We start from the raw sequence: 19460 nt of genomic DNA on the forward strand, positions 1-19460 counted from the left end.
ATATCCTAACTCTTTCAGTCTTTTGCACTCTTTGTCCAATTTGAGTATGTGAATCCCTGAGCTATACTTCACTTTTTGATTCATATCTCAAACCATAATTGGTTGTGCCATAAGAAACTGTACCATGTTGGTACTTCAACATACGCTGAGCCACATGTCTTGGGTCGACGATAAGTTGATTAGCTACCTTCTGGTTACCTTAACTAGGTACTCTTTCTGAAACACCTTCTATTGTGGCTATCCCGGTTTCTCCCTCTACCACTGATGCTTTCTAGCATATCAACTATCTAGCCTAACAATGTCAATGACAGTCCATCATCTTGAACTCAGAGGTCAACTACCTTTGAAGCTAAAACAAGGCTCCTTGACCGCTCCCTCTGTTACAGAAGTAATTTTTTCTACCACAGCTACTCCCTCTAACACATGAATCCTTTTGCTCTTGTTAGAAATAAATCACATAAAATCAACCTTCATCCATCAATCCAAGTCTGAGGTACAACCTTTTGCAAGCAAGAGACTCCTTCATGTCTCTCAAAACCTTGAGGTGGTTCATGTACACTTCTTCCTCATTTTATTCATTGAGAGAAGTAGCCTTTATATACATGATCCTCTCCCTTTATTTGAGAGAACCCTCTAGTCTCTCTATGTTGCCATCTGTTGCATGCTCAATTTTCTAGATCCAATTGGAAGTCACCACTAACTTCTCTTTGGCACAATCAAAGAATGCTCCAAACTTACTGATCTATTTGCTCCCGCTGAGCTCAGATCTCATCTAGTACAGTACCTCTCAACACATATCACTAATTTTGGGAAAGTCCTCTTGTCACAAGCTTTGCTTTGTTCTTCCACTACTTTCATCTTCTGCCAGAGCTTTGGCATCCTTCACTATGTACCTACAATCCTCACTAGGAGGTCATAGAAGAACGATTACAACCCAACAATGAAACAAAGACAAGAGGTTAATAGTAAAACAAAAACAACAATAATAATCAAGGAAGAGAGATATAAAGAACTTATCTTTTGAGAATTATGGGAGAATGTTTGCTCCCTCTTAATCTTAGACTTCATACATCCATCTTGCAACTTTATCAACCTTGCCCTCATTATCAGCATGATGTCATTCCTTCCTTGCATGAGCTAGGGTTTCTTCCTTTCAACAAAAACATTTATCTAGGTCTAGATCTAGGGTTTTATCTCCAAACACTAGGGCTTCATTATCCTTCAAGATTAATCTAGGGGTTACAAACCCTAGTTTTAAAATACTCATTTTACACATTTTGCAAGGTCCACTAGACTTTGTCATCTACACAATTTCTTTTTCATATGCAAATGTTTGGCATTCATCATATCATTAAATAATTATCAACTTAGGCAAATGTCAAGATCAAGGATCTTCCAATTAGATGTCTTCATGACAAATCCACATCATACTTGGTTATTACTTCAACATTTCTAGCAATGATATTCTCACAAATTAGCTAAACATCATTTTTGACTTTTTCCAACTCAAGAGCTTATCTTTCACCATAGTAGTAGTAATAATAAGGACACATCAAGTTCTACAGATCACTCATCTTTCTCGTGAGCGTTTTGGTCTCCAAACTTGAAGGAGGACTCTACCTTTTCTTCATTATAATCTTGTTCCATCAAAGTGTGCTTTCTTCAAGTATATATATCTTAATGACGATGATCTTTTTCCTTATTTTGAATTTTGACTTTCTAAAGAATAGACTCTAGGAATGGACATCCACATTTCATATTTACAATATAAGTCATGCCTTATCATCATCATATGCAATGCATATTCCAAGGCCGTAAGATCCATGACATTAATACCTTACAAGCTTTTAGCTTCAGCATCTTGCTTCTAAACACCTTCTCAAATATAATGCAACATCTTCGAGAAGAAAAGAGGTCCGTTCAATGTTCACTACTAGCCTTATCTTTGTCAGACTATGATGTTGTCATTTGAAATATCAGGAATATTTTTGTATGCTTGAAGATAATAAGTGTATCTCAGTGTGGGTGAAGGGACTCCTTTAATCATCATAGTTATCCTTAAAGGTTTCTTCAAGGATCCCTTACAGTCCCATGACTAATTCACAATGAGTTTTCAATCTTCAAGGTACACTAAGATTTAGCCTTACTTTATTGATCTAGGGATCAATAGTTCCAAAGAAAACTTTGATACAAGTCTTACTACAGACCTATACTTGGTCCTTATTGACAGATATGTTGACAAGTGATTATTGGCATAGTCTTCAAGAATGTTTCCAAAGGAACTTGATCTTAACATCATTGAATGTAACTTGATGATACATACCTTTCATTCAGGCATCAAATCACAGGCTTGTAGTTTTTCTAATCTCTTTACATGTCTAACTTCTAGGTTTTCATAATTGTCTTTGAACATCACTATAATGTTCTTACATGAAAACAAAGTCCTTCAGATTAGACAATATGTGTATCTTGGTCCTAGTAGCCATAACATATCTTCAAGGAGAATTGGGCATGAGGTCCATGAAACACTTTCACACTTGACATTATTACTAAGACACCAGTTCAATCCCTTCTTTAGTGCTTTCCACAACTCTAGGACTAAAAGAAAACAAAATATGACTCTGTTGGCTTGTCCTCAGATAGAAATATTTAGAACTTCTTTTAACTGCTTTCTCCAAAGTGACATTAGCTTGGCTCCTCAAGAAATTGAATTGGCATCTTCAGTTCAGCCTTTCAATAATCATTATCTCAACAATTTGTTCTTCTTCAAGAGCTCGCATAGAGATTTTATTTTGGTATATGATTCAAAAAATTTGAAACAGAAGTGTAAACCTTTTTGTATCTTAGACTTCTCGGTTACTGTGGATGCTATATTGAGGCCTTTCAATCTTCCTGAAGTCATCCTGAGGCCTTCTCGACCCTCTACAACCAGATTGAGGTTACTTTTCGGACTACCTATAGTAAGACTGATTCAAAGGGTTTCGACCTTCTTTATAATCTTGACCAAAGGCATGGATATATCTCTAGTATATACTTTGTTCTTCTTGCAATCTATGATATTGAACTAGGACTCCTTTCACAATAGATTTTTCAACCTAAATAGTATATGCAGAAAAGAGTGTAGATTTTTTTCAAAAAAGAAGGCAAAGCTTGACCTTATTTTGTGATGTGCTTCTTGACTTCTAGGGTTAGAATAGAGCAAGCCCTAGAAAATAGCTTTAAGGTTTCTCTTCTTCTTCTTCAAGGCTACTCTTTCACCATATGCTCTGATACCATGTTGATTTTTCATAGGGCCTTCTAAACTAATAATTACTTATGATTTCTTTAGTTACTCTTATCTTGCATTTATATTCATCATAAAGCAATTTCACAGAAGATCTCAATAGTAGAAAATAATGCTAGTAACATCATAAAGAGAGTCAAACAAGAACACAAACGTTTACCCTGGAAAAAACCACATGGGGAAAACCAACAAACTTTTCCTTATAGAAATTGTTCAGTTCAACAAGAGACACACCTAGATCTTCTAGTTAATCATAAGGTCAAACTAACCAGCAAAGTAGACTTGGTCAAACTTGGTCCAACTAACTCCTAGTCAAGTCAAACATTTTCCCAGGAGAATCAGTATATTCTTCTCTACTAGGGCGAAATTTCGACCTTTTTCTCCACTGAAAAGTCTTGATTCTGCAGCTCCTATGCGTAAAAAATTTGGTCCTTTATGTCACACATGTGAGGTCACAAAAGGAGATCAAATCCACATGTGTGAGAGAAAATGGAGAGAGAGAGAGAGAGAGAGAGAGCTTCTGCTTCTGGTCAACTTCATACTACTTTCATTTGTGTCCCCTTCGCATGATGAACATAAAAATACTTGCTTGTGTGATGATCCGAATCACCCAGGAGGAAGAAGTCATGTAGCATATATATAGTGATTTTGGAGGCCGAATAGGTGCCTTTCTAAGTGGGGCCAACTTGGTTTGTTTGAAGCCAAAAATTCAATTTTTTATCTTTTGAAAAGGACATGAAGAACATGTCTTAAAATTTCTCTTTTGACAATAGCATGAAGAACATGCTTTAAATTTATCGTTACAAATACATCAAGGGCTAAAATATTAATTATGAAGACCAACCATAGCTACAAAAAATCAACGTAGAGGTCATCATTTAGAGGGAAACAGGGAGACCATACCTACTAAAGGTTTGGTAGAAAATATTTTGTGGTGGTTTCAAAGGACCAAGGCACGGATTCACGATGAGATCCTAGCAGATCTATAAACTAGCAACAACATTTTTATTCCTATGGGTGCAAGGAGGACTTAGCATAAGGGGTAATTATTATATCTAGAGATGGAAGCAACCAGTTTGACATTCGAGGACCAGTTGGCTGGAGCATCCAACTTCTTGCCCTAAAAGGCAAGGGTCACCTTGTTGTCAAAGGAACATGACCTTTAGGAGTTTGTAAAGAAGGTTGTTCCTAAACCGACAAATCTAACATATAAGGCAGTTCATATGAAGGACATTAAAGCCCAAAGGATTACCATGGATGCCATGAAGGATCATTTGATCCCGCACTTGGCAGAGAAGAAGTGGTTCGGGGAAATGTTTAAGGCTCTAGTGGATTTCTTCCAAAGTGACAACATGAACAGGAAGATGACCTTTAGAAACAACCTATGATCCATCCATGAGTCAATGTCTAATAACGTTACCAATTACTTCATAAGGATCACCTTAACACGGGATCAACTTATAGCCATTGGGGAAAAAATGGAGGACACACAGCTTGTAACCATGGCACTCAATGGTTTTACCAAGTCATGGGAACCATTTGCAAGGGGATCTGCGCTCGAAAGCACCTTCCTATTGGGAGAAGCTTTCAAATGACTACATCTAAGAAGAGACTCGAGAGGAGTCTAAGGCCAACAAGCAAGGAGATGGAGAAGTGAACATGGCCCTGGTCAATATGGCCAAGAATGACAAAGAGAAGGGTTCCAAGGGTAACAGTGAGGGGGCAACCTCTTAGTCAAGGAAGAAGGACTTGAGCAAGCTCAAGTGTCTCATTTGCCACAAGAGTGGGCACTATAGTATATACATCACAGTGTTCGAAGAAGAAATAAGGGGAAAGGGATGTAGCAGCAAACAACAACATCAACAAAGGATGATCTTGATGAGTTTGCAGCGAGGTTCCAAAAGAACTTCTCATTTGTCTCATGTCTATCTACCAACAGCATCACCAAGAGTGATTGGTACTTGGATACTGGTGCATCACATCACATGAAGAGGCACAAGAGATTCTTAGTGGTTTGATGGAGACAAACTCAGATTTGCAAGTGGAGCTTGGTAATAATGCCAAGTATGTAGTGAAGGGGGTTGGAACCATTAAGTTCCAACTAGGGTCAGGAGGAGCATTGGAAGCCAAGGACATGTTATTTGTACCATGTTTGAAGAAGAATTTGCTCTCAATCTCAATGATCGAGGACAGAGGCTATGAGATCATGTTCAAGAATGGGCAAGTGGCTATTTGTCCAAAGGAGTCTAGCCCAGACACAGAAGTGGCCATCAAGGTTAGAGAGAGTAACTCGTACAAGATGTTGGGAGAACCTATTGGGCGTTGGTAAATGACAATGACAACCTGTGTAAGTTATGGCATAGGACAATGGGACACTTGCACTATAGGGCATTCCCGATTCTGAGGGAGATTGCCACTGCTCTTCTAGATTTTAGTGTTGAGCGATAGGGCATGTGCAGAGGGTGTGCACTTGGCAACAATACCAAGGCTACTTTTTTTAGCAACAAGAATAGATCCAAGAGAATCTTGGAACTTATTCACTCAGAGGCATGTGGATCAATCTCAGTGGCATCAATACAAGGAGCACAACACTATGTCACGTTCATTGATGACTATTCCAGGAAAACATGGATCTTCTTCATGAACACAAAGCACAAGGTCTTCAATCGATTCTGAGAGTTCAAGACCCAGACGAAGAACCAAACAAGCAAGAGAATCAAGGTCTTGACGTCAAATAATGCGGGAGAGTGCACCTCCAACGACTTCAAGGATTTTTGCAAGGAAGCAAGAATCAAGAGGTAGACGGCAGTCTCATACAACTGTCAACAAAAGGGGTTGCAAAGAGGAAGAATGAGTCCATCATCAATTTTGTTAAGGCTATGTTACATGACCAAGAGTTTCCTACGTTCTTTGGACAGAGGCGTGTAACATTGCAGTCTCTATGCAGAATAAGAGTCCTCACAGGCTATTGGGGGACAAGACTCTAAAGAAAGCATCACAAGGGTGATGCCAAAGATAGGCAACTTGCGCATATTTGGTTGTCCAGTTTACATCCATGTTCATGTGGAGAAGAGGACGAAGCTAGAACCTTCATAATATAAGGATATTTTTTCTGGTTTAGTGAGACCTCAAGACTTATAGGACCTTTTCATATCAACATAGAATAAGACAGTTGTGAGTAGGGATGTTAGATTCAAGGAGAATTTGGCATGTAGGAAGTCTCATCAATGTCATCAACACTCACAGAGGACAAGGAGCAGGAGTCTCCAAAGGTAGAGCAACATGCAAAGGCTTCCAATTCTAGGAATCAACCTTTAGGTGAGGAGGAGTCAGCAGCTCATTCCAATTCTATCAAGAGTGTGAAAATTTCATCTATTGCAGCAATTGGAAATTATTCTCCTAACTGTAAATTAAATTGTGCAGTTTATTTGCTACAGCAAACAATGAATACAATCACAGCTGCAATTTTCACCATAAAAATATTGCAGAGAATGAAATGTTGGAAACTAAGAAATTCTAACACACACATAAGAATTTTGACACAGTTATTTTTGGGCAATTGTCCCCGGAAAAACCTAATGTGGGAAAACCAGTGCAGCAGATGAGGATTTTATTATTATTATTCAACAACAATTCTGAGTACAATAATTTAGATGCTCTACTAGCAATCCAATATGAGGAAAATACTGGAAAAATTATTGTGAGAATTTTCTCATCCCATAGCTAATTTCTGCCACTGAAATTCCCACCCTACCCTCACGTTGGGCCTCCCGCGTCACCCTCTACACACTGCTTATGCAGATCCTCTGGGGAATTTAGCCTTCCTCTCACTGCCTCTTCCCGAGACTAAAATACTTCCACCTGGAATGTTGTTACTCCCTTGGCCACCTGCTACTCACCCTTTGGCTCTATCTTCCTTACTGAATCTCTGCCTTTGAGAAAATCGAACTGCTTGGGCAACTGAATATCTGCACTGGTGTGTTCTCCATCACCACATCAATCCCTTATTATATCTTCTTGTTAGGACTCCAACGACCAAGATTAAATCTTAATCAATGGCTCAAATCATTTCTAGATCGATCCGTGTGAGTTTCTAGATGATTCTCACCTTATCTCAATTAATATTGATTAATTAACTATATTCCCTAAGTTTAGACTTAGGAAATATTTAAAAATTGGCTAATAATCTAATTGAGACACTTCTAAGTGGAATTTCCATAAATGATTTATGGGTTTTGGAGATCTCATGTATTCTAGCCTCTCCACCAAATTTCATGGCTAGAACACATCTGAGGCTACAAAAACTAACACTCCCTCTTAGCGAGGAATGCGTTATAGTGATGCACACCCTGCCACAACACTCTATCCCTGTATCATCTCCTTGTCACATTGTTGATGTCTGGTTGTTGCTACCCACCAACAACTACGCAACTCTGATGTTGCATTTGTGCCACTTCTGACCCTGCCATACTGCTGCCAACACTACATCTGCATTGCAACTCCCTCTCATTCGTTGCTACTGCAACTACAACATCTGCAACTAAAAATTTGTCCCTGCTACTGGAATGGGTTCTCCACCATACCCACCTATTCTCTAAAGTAGACAAACTTAGCTCTCCCTAGAGCTTTTGTGATTATGTCTACAACCTGCTCTTCTGTGGAAACATATTGTAGCTAGACCACCCCATGTTGTACACAATCTCTGATGAAATGACACTGTATATCTATGTGTTTCGACCTTTCGTGAAACACTGGATTCTCAAAGAGCTTGATGCAACTCTAATTATCACAATAGACTCTGGTTGCCTCCATCCTCTGCCCTGAACAAGGTTACTAGCACCTTCCGAAGCTAGCATGTAGTTGTGCTTGCTACCATGTACTCTGCTTCTACAATGCCCATAGCTACCAACTTATGCTTCCTACTGCACCACGAAACCATCATTGATCCAATGCTGAAGCAGTACCCAAAGGTACTTTTCCTGTCTACTGAACTGCCTGCCCAATATGCATCTATGAACCCACATAGTCTGACGTCATCCCCTCGGGTATATCTCAACCCATACTCGACTATGCCGTGCACATACCTCAAAATATGCCTCGCTGGTGCCTAATGTACCCTCTTCAGCTCTACCATGAACTAACTGAGAGTATTTACTACGAAGCAAATATCTGGCCTAGTTTTGACCAGATACATGAGAAACCCAATAAGCTATCTATATAAGGTGGAGTCGACATCCTTGTCATCTGATGCATCTATCTTCTTCTAGTTGGTGATCACGGGTGTAGACTGGGTCTACAATCCTGCTTTATGAACCTCTTCAGAATATTTGTAGTGTATCTTCCTTTCCCAAGGAAGATCTCCCCATCCTTCTGCCAAACTTCCAATCCTAGGAAATAGTGCATCAACCCCAAGTCCTTCATATCAAACTTTGTTGCCAAGTTCCCCTTGCAATCCTCTATGAGCCCTGATGACCCTGTCAGAAAAAGATCATCCACATACAAAACTAAGATAAGTGGCTCACCCTCTACCATCAAATACTAAAGGTTGGGATTTGCATCTCCTGACAAATTGTCTGCTGCAAGTAGTTGTCAATCCGACCATTCCATGCCCTGGGAGCCAGCTTAAGTCTGTATAGAGCTTTCTTCAGTCTGCACACATGAGTGCACCTCTCATGAGTCTCGAAGCCCTCTGGCAGTTCTATGTACACCTCTTCCTCTATCACCCAGTTCAAGAAAGTTGTCTTGACATCCATCTGGTGAATCTGCAATCCCAACTGAGCCGCTAGGGATATAACTGACCGAATAGAGGTGTATTTGGCAACAGGGGGGAAGGTCTCTTCATAATCTATCCCTTCTTGTTGTGCGTACCCCTTCGCCATGAACCTAGCCTTGTTCTTTTCCACATTATCATTTGTAGCATACTTAATCTTGTAGATCCATCTAGAACCTACAACTAACCTGTCTTCAGGCCTTGGCACGACCTCCCAAACATCATTCATCGTGATAGAGCTATACTCTTCTACCATGGCGTCTACCCACACTTGGTGTTGTGCAGTCTTCTGAATGATGGAAGGTTCTGCAACCTGAGCCACCAATGCTTGGTACCTATTAGGTTGTCTGCGTTGTCTTTTGTTTGTCCTAGGAGTTACAATAAACTCCTCTGCATCTCTCAATGTCTGACGAACCTCTTTGTTGGCTCGACCACTAGTGGTGGGAGGTTCAACCAACAACTCCTCATCCTGCCTCTGCTGCTCCGTCTGCTAAGATCTCCCCAGATCTCCTGCACCTGAGGAAATACTGGTACTAGTCATTGTACTCTATCCCTGTGACTATCCTCCTGTCGATCCCAATGGTTGCCCCTGCTGCTGGACCAAAGGAGCTTTTGCTCACTGATTCTGATCACCTGCAGGCATCTCACGAGATCTCCTGAAAGCTTGGTCCTCCATGAACTTCACGTCTCATCTCACCACAATCTTCCTACTGCTAGGAATGTAGATCTTGTATGCCTTTGAGGTTTCACTATACCCAACGAGAAACCCCTTCTCTACAGTCTGATCCAATTTGGTATGCTTTTCATCTGGCACGTGGCAATAAGCAACGCTACCAAAGATCTTGAAGTGACTAACTTTTGGCTTCTTCCCTGTGAAGACCCCTTCTGGCGTTTTCTTCCCCAAAGCTCTATGAGGAGTCCTGTTTTGGATATACACTTCAGTGTTACATGCCTCTACCCATAGAAACCTGGGCAACTCCTAGTCATATAACATAGCCTTTACAGCCCCAACTATGGTTTTGTTTTTCTGCTCCGCTACCCCATTTTGCTGTGGATTATACGGGGTTGTCCATTCTCTTCTGATGCCTTCCTTCGCACAAAAATATGTGAAGTCCTTATCAATATATTCTCCACCATTATCTGAGCGAAGCACCTTGATCTTCTTACTTGTCGGATTCTCCACAAGAGCCTTAAACTCTTTAAAGCGATTGAAGACCTCATATTTGGTCTTCAACATAGATCCAGGTTTTCCCAGAATTGTCATCAATAAAGGTGATGAAGTATTCGACACCACTGAGAGCTCTAGTGGACATCGGGCCACGAATATTTGAATGTATAAGTCCTAACATGCCATTTGCTCTGCTCTTACTTCTTGGGAATGTTGCCTTAGCATACTTCCAAGTACACACCATTTGCACACATCATCGTGTTTCGTGCCAACTTCTGGAACCCCTGTAACAGTTTCCTTGAGCATCTTGAGTGCTCCATGGTGTAGATGTCTGATTCTCCTATGCCATAACTCATTCAAATCCTTCCCACTGCTATTGTCACTGCCTATCAGTGCCATTGGAAAGTCGAGTTGCAACCTGCACAATCTGTTGCTTCAGACTCCAATATGTCTTACCTTCTTCTAGCTTGATTGTTTAATAAACACTCTCTTCCCTACGAAGTGGATATCATATCCTTTATCCTGTAGCTGGGATACTAAAATCAGGTTCATACCCAATCCTGGCACATGCAGTACATATGTAGCGCTGGTGCTTGCTCCTGACTCCCTCTAAAATTCGATGGTACCTCTCCCTACAAGAGTACATTTAGTTATATTTCCCATCATAATCTGGAAGTCCATCTGCTCCTCCTTGTAGCTAGAGAAATATTCTCTAACCCCTATCATATGACTTTACGCTCCACTGTCTATATAGTAGACACCCTATGAAGTTGACCCTGATAAGCAAGCAAATTCATCCTCCAATCTTAAAGATAACTCTGAAGCTCCCTGAATATCAAATCGATCCATGGCCATATTTTGTGATATTCCTCTTCCCTTCCCGATGTTGATTCTGCTTCTACAACCTGCAGCAAAACCCTCTGCATCCAACCAGGAATTTGCTCAGTGAAAATTTGAGTTGTAGCTACTCCCTCTGCCTACTGGAATCATTGATCTAGGAAATTCGAACTTTTTCTACCTCCTACACTGAAAAATTGAACTTCCCAAGCAACTCGGTTTGTCTAGCAATGAACTGCGTTGCCTCAAGAATTTCGACCTGCTGCTCCTCCTGAGCAACGAAATTCTTTCCTTTCACTTCTGAGCTTCTGGTTGATCACTTACGCTCTGATACCATGTGAAAATTTCATCTATTGCAACAAGTGGAAATTATTCTCCTAACTATAAATTAAATTGTGCAGTTTATTTGCTACGACAAACAATGAATAAAATCACAACAGCAATTTCCACCATAAAAGTACTGTGGAAAATGAAATCTTGGAACTTTGAAATTCTAGCACACACATAAGAATTTTGACACAGTTATTTTTGGACAATTGTCCCGAGAAAAACCGAATGTGGGAAAACCGGTGGAAAAGATGAGGGTTTTATTATTATTATTCAACAACAATTCTGAGTACAATAATTTAGATGTGTACTAGCAATCTAATCTGAGGAAAATACTGGAAAAATTATTGTGATAATTTTCTCTCACCCCACAGTTAATTTATGCCACTAAAACTACCTCCCTAGCCTCACATTGGGCCTCCTGCATCACCCTCTGCGTAGTGGTTGTGCAGATCCTCTATGGAATTCAGCCTTCCTCTCACTGCCTCTTGCTGGGACTGGAATACTTCCACCTGGAATGCTGCTACTCCCTCGGCCCCCTGCTACTCACCCTCTGGCTCTATCTTCCCTGTTGAATCTCTGCCTCTGAGAAAATCAAACTACCTGGGCAACTGAGTATCTGCACTGGTGTGTTCTCCATCATCACATCGATCCCTTCTTATATCTTCCTATTGGGACTCCAACGGCCAAGATTAAATCTTGATCAATGGCTCAGATCATTTCAGGATCGATCCGTGTGAGTTTAAAAATCAGCTAATAATCAAATTGAGATACTTCTGGGTGGAATTTCCAGAAATTATTTTTGGGTTTTGGAGATCTCATGTATTCTAGCCTCTCCACCAAATTTCATGGGTAAAACATATCCGATGCTACAAAAACTAACAAAGAGACCCAAGTGGTTTGAGCAAGCAATGAGGGATGCTTAAGAGCATGTGGAGGCTCCTAGGAGCACATTTTAAGAGAGCGGGCCTTTGAAAAAGTTTCTGAAATATATGGCACTGATGAGTAGACTCTAGAGACCACCTTGGAAAGGCAACAAACCAAGAGGCTTCGAGGAAAGCCATGGTAAACAATGATGCATGGCACATCATGCCAAGACTGGAGCAATTGCCAATTTCCAGTGGCTCTTCAAGAAGTACCTTCCTCACTAAGAGGAAGTGTTGATCTTTATAGCTCATGCAAGTACTTCAACACAAGCCCAAGTGTTTATGCATGTAGAAGTCACATAATTGACCCTTAACCTTCGTAATTGCTTTAATTATTAAAGTAATTCCTTTTTATAAGATAAAGTGAATTAATCTAATGAAATGCAAAGGTTATTTGCATTGGTGAATTAAATGAATCTCAACTATTTATCTCAAGTGAAGTGAGATCTAACCTCAACGGTCAATCATCTTGGAGATTAGGGTTGTGGATTTAGTAAAAAACTCAAACTTATAAAAAGACGGTTGGGCCAAGGGAGAACAAACACAAGAAATCTTGAGCAAAAGACATAGCAAAAGTGAGATCACAGTGATTGAGTGGAGGACTTCCATTCAAGTGAGCTAGGTTCAAGAAAGGTGCAAGGGGTAGAAAGGGAGATCGAGATCGGCCAACAATATTTGCAGGGGGTTTGATCAACTAGATCAGTTCTAGGTTCTTGTTGTATGTATTTTCCTCAGAGGGCCATTGTTCCAGGATAGGAGTCAAAAGTTTTAAATTTAACAAATGAAGAATTGATTTAAAGGGCAGAAATCTTTGTGTGCAAGTAATTGTGAGATTGGTGTCTAATGTTGCTTCCATTGTTTATTTTATTTGTGCCAGAAACTTAGTCGTGTTATTATTCAGTAGATCTAATCTACTAAAAAGTAATTAGCCAGGCGTTGGGGTTAAAAGATTAACAATATAATTCTCTCATACATTTATATATTATTATTTGATCCTCAATGGATATCTTTATTTTCCAAATATTTTGGATTTGTGAGCCAAGTTTGGTTATCACAGCAGCGTTGCTCCACAGCTTCACTATAAAAATATAATCCCATGGCTTCACTTAATTATTTGCTCAAAGGTTATACCTCTTGTGGCCATGCCCTTTATCTTTGTGCTTTGATTTAATGAATCAAGCTATGGCGTCTATGGTTGTTAATTTTTAGGGCTTAATTGTTCTCTGTTGTAGATAATTGCATTTTCAAACCTTTTCATTATTTACACATTACATCCACCCCCATAACATCTTAACATCATTAACAATTATGTAGAGAGAACAATAACATCATTAGTGCAGTGGAACAATAAAGAACAGTAGACGAAAAGCATGCATAATAGAGACACAGGGATTTAGGTCAAATGCCAAGGCAAAACCCCACAAGGGGGAAAACCCAACTAGAATCTTCTTCTATTAGATGTACATCAAAGTTACACTGAGATACAAAGGAACAAATATTATGAGCATCATCATCAATTACATTAGGCCACCTAGGGTCAATTCAACAGCAAATCATATCATATTGTCTTGGTAGCATGGTATACATCACTATCACATGGAGGTTTTGCCATCATTGTCATATCATCCTTAAACCATACATCACTATCATAATACTACCATCCATCATTATTGTAAGCAAACTATCATTCACTATCTGGCATCAAGGTCACTGTTATATACATTAAAGTTATTGCCAAAACATACATCAGAGTTACTGCCATGACATCCATTAGGGTTACAGTCAAATCATCGATCAGGGTTACTACCATTTCCCTGCAAGGACACTGTTATAACAAAAACATTCCCATGCATTATGGTTCTTGCCATACTACTGCTATAAAGGTTACTGCCGTACCATAGCCATAAAGATAATTGCCATAACACAGCTATAAAGGTTACTACTTACTACCATGTTATCACTATCTTTCAAGAACATTGATATGAAGGTAGTCATAAATATCACTGCTATGATTAATTGATCTTATAGTCATCAAGAATCCTCTTGATGGTTGTAATCAAGAGTCATGTTGTTGTTGTCATCAAAAGCATTGAAGGTAATGTCAAGGTCATTGCCATATATATATATATCCCATTGACATATAGTTCATAGCCATGTGAGACACTATATTCGAACCACACAGAGCATAATCAAAAATCAAGTCACACACAAACCACAGGGAATTGTGCAAGTCACCACAAGTGAGATCCGAGCCACAAGGTATGGTGCGAGTTGCCACAGGTGAGACGAGACAGTTGTGAGCCACAGGTCATATGAACCTTTGTTGCGAGCCATTGTACAAAAAATGTGATGCCACAATGTACAACAATGCCAATGTAGAGATGTCATTGTAATGAAGCCAATACAATACACAGAATAATGATGTTGATATTAAGTAAAAGCAATGCCAAGAAATTCACGATGCCACAGAGTAGTAATGCGAGTTACTAAAATAAGTCACAGTGAGATGAGCAAGCCATAATATGTATGATCTGGTTAGATGTAAGCCTATGCGAGTCACAAAAGATGCGTGCCATAAAAACATATGTGAACAACTGTAACATAGGAGTGACCCATAGAAGATGCACTATAATGCAAGCCACTATTATCAAGCGATATCATTGTGAGACAGAAAGCGATCCACAGTAATAAGATGTGATGCCAAGAATGCTATGTGAGCCACACCAAGAACGAACTTCAGAGATACAAAGCAAACCACTGTGCATGTAATACGAATCACAAAAGTAACAATCGAGCCACAGAAGTATTCATTGAGCCGCAAAGATAAGTATCCATCAAACCATCAAAGATCCACAGATATATACAAACAAGCCATAGAAGCGAGCCTCAACAGTATACCCAAACTACCACAAAAGACCGAAAATGATATGTCTAATGGAGGAGGGATGACAGGTATTTATAGTTGTTCCAATGTGCGAAGGGTCGCCTCCTTTGGGGTAGACCAACTTAACCAGATGTGAGGCTGACTTGAATTCTTTGGAGGGAAACATGAAATTCGAATTAACATTAAATATAATCCAAATTTTCGCCCAAATAATTTTGTCACAAAAATAACATTTATTTAGCCGCTTTGAATTCTTTTTTGACCATTATAAATTCTCTTTGGGGCAATATAAATTTTCCTTGGAGAAGTAGGGTTTCCCTTTGGGGAAATTCATCCCGAAGTTGCCCAAATTTCAACACTGGTCTAGGACAAACCAAGCAAGCAGCCAATTTTCCAGCAACTCCCTTAGAAAAAAAAAATTGATTTTTTTTCTTTTGTTATTTGATATACCTTAGGGTGGATGACAGGCCCCACCCTCCTATTCATGGTCATGCAAATTCTCTGATTCATCACCTCTTCCACATCTCCAATTTCTTGTCACCCTCTTCAATGGCTCCAATTCCCCTTAACAAAATCAAAGTCATGGGTTTTACCCCTTGGTTATGATCACCAAGGATGATACACAGCAATCCCCACATAGTTGTGGCAATTCCAATTCTCTGCCTGACTAGGGATTGTCTTACACAGCAGTGCCTTCAATGAACCCTCCGCAAAAAAATTCTCACAGTGATGATACCTTATGGTGGCTCATGTATTCATGCCCCTTTTGGCTTTGATCCAACTATGCATGAGCAGTCCCTCCGTTATTTCTCTGGTCACAGCTATTCCTCAGCTCCTTCACGCACTTCCTTGGCTTCTCCTCACCCTGGCTCTAATACTGTAATTCCATGTGAGTTTTACACACAAGCTTGGACAGACATACACACAGAAGAACGAGAAAGAGTCAATTAATTCATTCATTAGAGGATGCAATGTCTCATTACATTGAAGAAGTAGAGGAGTACATTACATAACTATCAAATGCCTAACTAATAACCACTACATTAGTTACTATATTAAATATCTCATTATTGCATCACTTTATTAGTAAGACTTTATGATTCCTTTACGTCCGAGTTCTAATATGTCTAAGATCTAATTATGACCATTATCTCCAACAGATACCATTGTATATATTGCATGATGCACAGCAATGTTGCTCTGCGATATTGATTGCATCGGAGACAACCTTATTTGGAGTTTTTCCACAGAAATATATATTGCCTTCTATCTAACAAACATATAATATGTAAAAAAATATGACAACATGATACGAGCAAACCAATGCATACATTTTTTAATTAAATTTCATAATTTTAATCACTTAACTTAGACGAGCATCGACATAAAGAATAAAAGATGGTCAGACCTTAAACAAGAGAAATTATTACATGGTACCTTTATGGAAAAATGCCCCAAGCACATTACTTACATCTCCATGTTTAGAATTCTGTGATTCAGATGAATTCATTTGGATATATCCAGGATTCTTACTGCACACAAAGAAGATCCTGTCAGGGAATCTAAAGTTCCACTTAGCAAGCAACCCTTTGCAATTACAATTTGATAAAGTCATTGACAGAGACATTGACGATAGTACCATAAGCGGCAATGATTGTACCCAAAGATCTTTAGTAAAGAAACAAAAGGGTCCACTTATATCCAACAACAACCAACATTACAGCAGTAAATCAACTATTAACACATTTCAACAAAAAATGAAATGGAAAAGATAATTAGTCACTTATGAATCATCAAGAACATCATTCATGACAAACCCGTTGCTAGCCCCAATGAAAGATTATCAACCACTGAGCATCAAAGAATTTTGAATTAATATTAATCTAACTAACCAGGATATGGATAGCAATCAGATGAGAGCAAGTAACTGATACAGATATATCAATTTTAAGAAAATCCTGAATACAATAAGCCTGGGATAAAACCCATGTTGCAAGAAACTCATCTACAGCAAGATTTTCCTGACCAGAAACATTTCCCCGAGAAGAAACTTCCCATAAATGCCCCTGAAATGTCAGGAAAGAGCTGCCTCAAGTATGAATGCATCAGGATATGTTTCCCAGAGGTTTACAGATTTTTAACGGAACTTCATCTTGAAAATTGCTGGAAACATCCTTTTTATTTTTTCATTCCTCATGACACGGAAGAGGCCGTGGGGCCCATGCCAACTGCTATGCAGATAGAAAACAGCAAAAATGACATAAATTTGAGCTTTTGGAGTTCAAAACTGATTGATATATATTCATTATCTCTAGGGTTTTGAAAGCAAGTTTCTTAATTTTATGCTTGCTTCCAGAACCATTTGTAAGATATCTCATACAAGATGCACCTCTTGTGCATGATCATCAGACCCATGGTCCCTTATCATTCTGAGCTAAGCCACCTGTCAAGATTACATCAGGCATGGACGACACGGAACTATGAGTGTCTAACACATGACATAGCCACCCCAAAAACAGGACACAGAGGACACAGTGTGTGTTTATGTGTGTGTGTATATATATATATATAAGAAACTACACATACAAAAATGAAATATAGACATAAAGATTCAAATTTTGTTAGAATTTGGAACTTAAAACATTTACATGATGCAGCTAGTTACTTCATAGTACTTAATAGTATTAAAACACAAGAAATTAAAACCATAAACTGTAATTTTCTAATCAAGTCATCAAAGTCAAAATGTATTAGAAAGATATTGAATCACTACTACTATAGGTGGGAAAGCCATTGGCAAATACAAAATAGGGTAGATACTAGAACTGTAGATGGAAGAATCCCATAGCTCATGACTGCCAGTAGTCCATGTCAGAATCATCAATATCAGCATAACTTCCATTGCTCTCTCCATCCTCCCACTTTATATCCAATACAATCGATGCATCTGCTAGTGTAAGCCAATTGATGCATCTGCTCGATTGGAGGATGATCCCCCAAGAGGATCATCATCATCAAAAGTGACCAGCTCTGGCACGGGTTCATTGAGATCCAAGGTGGCTAACGCCAACTCTGTAAAAGTTTTTCTTTGACTCAATCACTGGTTTTCAATTTCAATAAATTTTTGTCAGTTTAATGCTTATTCATAAATGCATATTCATCTGAACTTATAAATGATAAGACATTGAATTGTTTACTTTCAAATACTGAGAGGGAACCTAGAAAATCAATCACATAAAAGATAGAAATTTTTGGGCAATGCCCGTGGAAAAACCCCAAAGGGAAAACCAATACAGAGTAAATTTTATTATAGGCTCACACAAAAATGAGTTTACAGCAAACTTTTTCCAGCAATAAGTATAGTACATATCTTGAAAACTGTGCCCTTTCACCACTTCTATTTCTGTGCATGAATTGGCAGCAATAAATGCCTTCAAAATATGTGCAGTGATGCCTCAATTTCTGTGCCTAAACTCGCAGCAATAAATTCCCTCAAAATCTGTGCAGTGATGCCTTGATTTCTCTGCCTGAACTGGCAGCAATAAATGACCTCAAAATCTGTGCAGTGATGCCTCGATTTATGTTCCTAAACTGGCAGCAGGAAATGCCCTCGAAATCTGTGCAATGATGCCTCAATTTCTGTGCTTGAACTGCTGTGATATTATCCTTGGTTTGTGTGCCAAATCTCTTGGAACTCATGCCCATTCTTGCTGCTCCTCCTCCTCTTTCTTCAGCACTTCTCTCCTCTCTCTCTCCTCAAAAAATGAGTAAAAAATAATGCTTCCGTTTCCCTAGAATTTCTTTTACTTCTCATTACAACGGTTGTAACCTAAGTCACCTGACACAGGGACATGGGAAACACAGGACACACAAATTCGAGTGTCCGACATCGGGCATGTAGATCCCTGGAATAGGGCAAGTAACTGATACGGATATATCAATTTTAAGAAAATCCTGAATACAATATGCCTGGGATACAACCCATGTTGCAAGAAACTCATCCACAGCAAGCTTTTCCTCACCAGAAACATTTACCCGAGGGGAAACTTCCCATTAATGCCCCTGAAATGCCAGGAAACAGCTGCTTTGAGTATGAAGGAATCAGGATATGTTTCCCAGAGGTTTACAGATTTTTAACGGAACTTCATCTTGAAAATTGCTGGAAACAGCCTTTTTCTTTTTTCATTCCTCATGACACGGAAGAGGCCATGGGGCCCATGCCAACTGCTATACAGATAGAAAACAGCAAAAATGACATAAATTTG

The 19460-nt window shown here is 39.2% G+C and overlaps 1 protein-coding gene across 1 annotated transcript in view; it reads right to left on the reverse strand.

Moving 5' to 3' along the window:
- The window catches only part of LOC149259078 (protein S-acyltransferase 24-like), a 234661-nt gene that overhangs the window by 134806 nt on the left and 80395 nt on the right, over nt 1-19460 (reverse strand). The window contains exon 8 of the mRNA XM_089417297.1: nt 16667-16727. Coding sequence (XP_089273423.1) covers nt 16667-16727 — 61 coding nt within the window. The remainder of the gene's footprint in view (nt 1-16666; nt 16728-19460) is intronic.

The sequence above is a fragment of the Pinus tabuliformis genome, chromosome 6 (assembly GCF_031772625.1).
Source record: "Pinus tabuliformis cultivar Carrire ecotype Pingquan chromosome 6, CPIR1, whole genome shotgun sequence".
In the NCBI taxonomy this organism is placed as follows: domain Eukaryota; kingdom Viridiplantae; phylum Streptophyta; class Pinopsida; order Pinales; family Pinaceae; genus Pinus; species Pinus tabuliformis.